General features: G+C 35.0%; 1 protein-coding gene across 1 annotated transcript; it reads right to left on the reverse strand.

Annotated features, from left to right (window-relative positions):
* Window positions 1–4,369, reverse strand: LOC140763733 (uncharacterized). The gene is made up of 6 exons (XM_073102060.1): window positions 3,977–4,369; window positions 2,471–2,712; window positions 1,297–1,503; window positions 1,117–1,207; window positions 771–969; window positions 1–549 (listed from the first exon to the last, which is right to left on the reverse strand). The coding sequence occupies exons 1-6, from the start codon at window positions 4,246–4,248 to the stop codon at window positions 154–156; spliced, it is 1,407 nt and encodes a 468-aa protein (XP_072958161.1). The 5' UTR covers window positions 4,249–4,369; the 3' UTR covers window positions 1–153.
* Window positions 4,370–6,604: the final 2,235 nt, after the last annotated feature.

Here is a 6,604-nt window from a genome sequence, read left to right on the forward strand (position 1 = left end):
TATCATAAAACAAGATCTAAGATAACTGTAGCTGGTCACCATACATATACTTTCAGCATGCAATAAGGATGTACATCAAAGCTCCATCTAACAGAAAGATGGATAATGACATCACTGTTTAATATTTGTTAGCTAGGTTATTAGAAACATAATCTACTTTGAGAGAGCATCAGCCTCATGGACACTGGACTCAGCCACATGGACACTGGACTCAGCCACCTCAGAAGTGCAGCTATCAGCTTTCTCCGCAGGCAAGTTCAGCTTGGGCCTTTTGGGGGATGATTCGACACTGCTTGGCTTGACAGTAGCCCGCTTTATACCTCTTCCAACAACACCAAGGTGTGTAACACTACTACCGTTTGTTGCAGAAGAAACTGTTGGTGAATCAAAACCATTACTGATAACACCCATCTGTGAAGAAGTCAAGGATAGAGATCTGGTCACACTTTCAGGAAGGTTCTTTACACCAGATGACTTAGAAGCAATCATCTTCATAACATCAGATATGACAGAAGTTGGGTTTGACATAATTTGCTCCAGGTCTTCAAGCTGCATTTTAGAAGACAACTTTTATTTTGATCTTATTGCCAGCTTAGATAATATAAATAATAGTAAAGCGCGACTATTGTTGTAAAGAGGTAATGTACTAATGCTGTTCCCCCTTCTCTCATATGAAAGGGTCTGCTTGTGTTTGCATGCTGAAGTGTGCATGAAAATGTGAGTGTTGTGTGTGTGTGTGTGTGTGAGAGAGAGAGAGAGAGCTGCAATACCTTCTTATCAAGTTCAGTCAATATGCCACCTAGCAACTCTATCTCATCTTCCAAACTAGACTTTCCAGAATCTGCCCTAGTTGCCTCTTCTCTGAGTCTCTGTAAGCGAGACTTACACAATGAGATAGCCTTTCCACAATAGGGTATGGCCTCTCCAATCTTTGATCCCAGTTCCAGCACCAAGCATATTCTGAAATTCCTAAGACCAAATTAAGGGAGCTAATGATAAGTAGTACTGTCAATAAGCTAGTAATTGTTAGTTTATTTTTATTGGCATCTCTTAATAGATGCCTAAGGAGAAGAAAATTTAGCTATTTGATCTACATATTTTATATAATAAGGATACAGTTCCACAACTCGGCGATGATCTGGCTCGACCAAATGTTCCAGTATAGATAGAGCTTTCAGATAGTCACTCAGAGAGGTCTCAATGTCCTCTGAAATTAAAATATAGATGACACATATTACTATACCACCAAATCCACAGTTACTGATAATAATGCATAAACATAATTATTGTACTAACCTCTTTCCATTGAGACTTCTCCCAAAGCAGCCCAGACATTTACTTTCTCCATTGTAGCTTCCGGGCTCTTCTCAACAATTGCCCTTGCAACGTCTAGCATTTTCCAGGCCAGATCCAGATCTGATTCATCTTCATCTGCTTCTGCCAGATCCTCCCCATCCCCTTCACTTCCATCATTACCATCATCATGATCCTTGTCACTAGAGCCTTCTCTCGATGTGACATGAAATTAATATTCAGGGTATACAAACATCAGATAAATGCATCCCAGAGTTATGCGTGATACAGAAAAGAGAATACAGCTAGATTTATTGAGTTATACGAGTTTAAGTATGCACAACATAGAGCTGACTAGCAAAACATTTCTCTTCAGAAGGAAATATCTTTAGTTACCTACAGAAAGTAAGAGAGAGATGGTATGAAATCACAAACTAGAACTTCAAAGGTATAAGCCTGATGTTATCAGAGAAATAACTGAAATAAAATTAAGAAAACTTGATGAGCCTGTCCTATTAAGTTATTAGAACAAGGTTGGCAAGCATATACAAGTAGTGGAGTCCATATGAATAACAGCAAAGTTTCTCAAACAGTAAAGAACTTAAAAGAAATAGTCTACAGGAGTTACATCACTGTGAGCAATGGTTCTTAACTGTTTAATTAAAACATTGTTCTCATCAGCACAGTTTATGTGCTGGTGCACCACTGCTGTCTTCATCTTATTAGGAAGAAATAGAATGATATATTGAATGTGGTAGAATCATACATTTGTAGATTTATGATGTCCCATGTACCACTTTAGTTGGGAAAGGATTAGACCAACGCATCTAGTATTAATTTTAGTATATTCTATGACTATCTAACAGACTGAGTACATGATTTCCCTATCTGTTTATAAAACATCCACATCAAAATTATAGAACATGAAAATTGTTTTATTTGAGTGTAGAAGGGCTTTTGTATCTGATAAAGGATCTCACGTTAAGAATAATCATAAAATCATTTAAAATAAAATCAAGCAAATAAAAGAGCATATGCCCAACATCATTAAGCAGATGGCATGATCTTGAACAGCTGTATACCTCGTATTCTGTAACAATGATAAAAATAACGGGATCATAAATGACCACTGAGTAGCCAACATGAAGTACAGACAAATAAAACGATCTTAATGTACCTTCATCAGCTTCCTCATTGTTATCATTGAGAATATCTTCTTTTCCATTAGTAGTAGAAGCTTTCGAACTTTCACTACTGTCAATACTAGTAGCAGATTTCGCTGTTTCTGGATTAGTGGGATTACTCTCAGGTACATTACCCAATGGATCAGTCTCCTCTTGGGCCTTGTACAATAAAGCACATCCATACTTATAATATGAACTAGCACATTCTTGGGCAAGCTCTCCATAATGTGCAACCCTGAATTTTCAAAGGGATTAAAAAGAATTAAACCACTCAAAACAGGTACAACAAAAAATGAAAAATATCGTGCGTGTATCCATAAACTGTCATAATAGTCTTACAAAGTGAAATACATCTTAGACACAGAAACAAGAAAAAAGAAGAAGAAAAATAACAAATTTAAAACAAAAAACTAGAATCAAATATTGAATTTAGAGATCTCATATATAATAGATCAGAGGAAAGAATATATGTCTTGTTCGATATGCCTTCTTTGCTCAGCCTGCCCATCCAACAGTGCGGCGATTATATTTAAATTATTATCCATATGTGCAAATCTTAAATTTTTGAAAACTACAAACTAAACTACAAAATGATTTCATTAGATAACTGATTGCAGAAGAAGATTCAAAACAGTACTTCCAGGTAGGGGTGTCAAATAAGCTCATGAGCTCGCAAGCTACTGGAGTTCAGCTTGTTAATGGCTTTGAAAGGACTCGTTTTTGAACTGAGCCAGGCTCAAACTTTATTTTTAAGTTCGGCATGAAAGGATATGCTACACGAGTTTATATATATATATATATAGTTAGCTAGTTAGTTAGTTAGAAGAAAGTTCTGTTAGAGAAGATGATCAGGTGCTTCATTCTTTTCATGTCCTGGGTTCAAAAATTAGTGCTCCTAGCAAGGAGTTCTGTTTATTCAATATATATTTAATTTTCATTTAAATGACTTTAGTCCCATACTAGGTAGAGAGCTGAATTGTGGACCGAACTAAGCTCAAACTGACTCAAGCTTGAGTTGGTCCCTTGCAAGCTCGACTCAAACTCGTTTCAAGCTGATTAGATCACTCAAGCTTGGCTTGTTTATGTCCTACTTCCAAATATCACAATACAAAGAAACTCCAAATTTTGGAGAAAAATAGAATCTCCTTTAGGAACCTTTGAGGTTTCTGATCTTTTACCTCCTTAGTATGCATAAGTGCATAACAGATTTCATTCTCACTAGTTATTCTTTAATATCATCTGTATATAGTTTAAACTGGTGTGCTAACCATTTGTCCAGTTCTTTATCAGATAAAACTAAGAACCCGTTACTAACTCACTAACCAATCAGCTTACTATCATAAAGAGATCATTAGGGTCATCAATACTAATGTGCATAAAAAACAATGGAAAAGACTTCCTAGGAAGCTATAAATGCAACAAGGAGAGAAAGAATCAAGAACCTCTCTGAGATTATAACTCAAAGCAACATAAACACCTAAAAATATTGAAACCCTAACCTGATTTCTAGGGCACGGCTGAGGCAATCCACGGCTTCAACAAAATCCCCATCCTCTATCGCCTTCGACCCTTTCTCGAACCACTCATCCGCGCGAGCTAGGGTTTTCTCGGAACCCTCTTCTCCGGTACCTGCGAGATCCGCGGCAATCCCACCCGAGGAACCGCCATTGGTCTGAGCAACCTGGGCTAGGGTTTCGTCCTTGTCGGAGGCGACAGGGGCTTCATCTAGGGCCTTGTTATTATCCTCTTGGGGTCGGGGCGGGGATGCCATTGGCGAAGGGAAGCGCGCTTCGAAAGGTGAGGTATTTTGAGAGCGGAAAGGAGAGATGTGAACGGAATTCGGCAGCGAGATCGGGTTCTTGCGATACTTGTAGGCTATGCGATGGTTAAGAGATCGGACGGTTGGGGTTTTAGCTTTACCGCGGTTTAGGTTTGCCGGGAAATTCACGTAGTTTTGCATTTTGAAGTTGGATGATCCAAATCCTTATCGGGTTTGGATTGTAAATTAGATAAGCCGATCCGATATTGTTAGTCAACGGATGTGAGGTGAATAAAATAATAAGGATATATATATATATATATATATATATATATATATAAGAGCATTTCTATCTTTTTATATTAAAACTAAATCTTTCATCATTCAGACAATTGCATATAATTTCTTTTTTTAGAAAATAAGATATTTAATTAATTAATCATCATGATTATAAAAATCTCCATGGATGTTGGAGGACAAAATCTACAGTGTAGGCACTAGGAAGAAGACCCATAAGTAAGTGCAAGTTTTATCAAAAGTCAATCTATATATTTATTGACTTCTCAAGATACATACGAGAGAAAACATAATTATAAGATTATTTTGTGACAGGGAAAATGTTAGTTGCTAGCGTGTCAAGGGCCCAAGCCTATTTATGAAAATCACTTAGTATATTAGCAAGTAGGAAAAAATATGTTTCAATCTTGGTGCATCGAATATAATTTTCTCAAAGTCAATAAAATTTCATAAATTGCCCGTGTTTTCGTTTTCAAAGTGGATCTAAACTTGCAATATCTGTGTTACCTGTAATAGAATGGGACCCATTAGGATACCTGGATTAGGTTCTCAACCATGAGTGGGAGGTTTCCACCTAATTAAGAAATTAGCATAATAGGTTTATTTAAGATACTATGTAACTATTCAAAGCACTCCTACGTGAGACTAAGGTCATGTTTGCTTTGAGTTTGGAAACATTTCTTAAACTGATTTAGTAATCAAACATCTCTTTATATTTTTTTTTATATCTAATTAAGTTTATTCTAAAAAGGTCATGACTAGAAAATAAGACTAAATAATCGAGTTCGGTACTAAGCAAAGCCGAAGAATTTTTCCCCCGCATTTATACAATATTTTTCTTAATTTCAACAAAGATCACATTATTTCTGTGCTTCTGAATTTATCAATGTAAAACACCAACCAAGATCCTAAGAAGAGCCCAGTTATTAGCAAAGAGGTCTCTCCAAACTAAACCTAATCCATATGCTCCCCTACAAAGAGATGGAAGGGTAACTCAACAAAAGCCTAAAGAGTAATGATGAGTAACAAACAAACAATGATATAATAGATGCTAAATTGATAATTTATTTTGCACAATGTTATGGACATAATTGTAGGTCAACCACTTTAGAAGAGATAGGCAATAACCAAGAATTAGCTCAGATATTAGTGGTGTGACTATTCCAAATTACTTTTAGCCAACCTTTTCTATTGAATTCCATGGAATTAAGAGTCAATCTCCAAACTTCAACTATACCATTATGTTTGATAAGGCACAAGGGTAGGGCATATCATGGTTATCTCTATTTATTTCTTGAGATATTAGTCATTGATTTTATAATTTCCAAATAACTAATGTGTGGGTGATCTAATAGCTATGACATTTTAAAAATAATATTTAATTTATTTTAGTTTTTATAGAAGTGTGAATTTTATAATGTCCTAATTACTTGATTCATATCCGGGAACAATCAAACACTATATCTATTTAATCTTACTAACAATATTTAATATTTTCTAATATATGTGAATAATATTTAATAGATATATTATAATGAAATACAACCAATCAAATATTAGTTTAACAAATACAACAAACTAAATAATCTCATGTAGATATAATATTTAGAGAAATATTAATCTCTTTTGAAACTCTTTAGCCTCTTGTTTAGTTTGAGACTAATTCCCGGACTCAATTAGTTAATCTTATTTTTTAATCTTAATTTTTTAAAGAGTAAATTTAATTAGATATAAAAAAAATTAAAAAATATATATATTTAATTACTGAACCAGTTTAGAGGTTCCTGAACCACTTTAGTGGTTCCCAAAACTCAAAGCAAACAAAGCTTAGTATTTTATATTAATTATGTATAAAAAAATGTCATCATTTATTTAAGATTTGTTTTGTATCCGTTAAAGTTTAATATCCGATCTATATCTTAAAATTAGAATATAATTTTAAATTTTATTATCTGATTAATATTTCTATTCGCATGCGGGCATACGGATGCGTACAGTACTAACCGATCCGTATCGGATCCGTTTTCACTCCTAGCGCGAGGTCACGAACGTTGGACGTGGCATCGCGTGG

The sequence above is a fragment of the Typha angustifolia genome, chromosome 7 (genome assembly GCF_048772165.1).
Source record: "Typha angustifolia cultivar Huaian chromosome 7, ASM4877216v1, whole genome shotgun sequence".
Lineage (NCBI taxonomy): Eukaryota > Viridiplantae > Streptophyta > Magnoliopsida > Poales > Typhaceae > Typha > Typha angustifolia.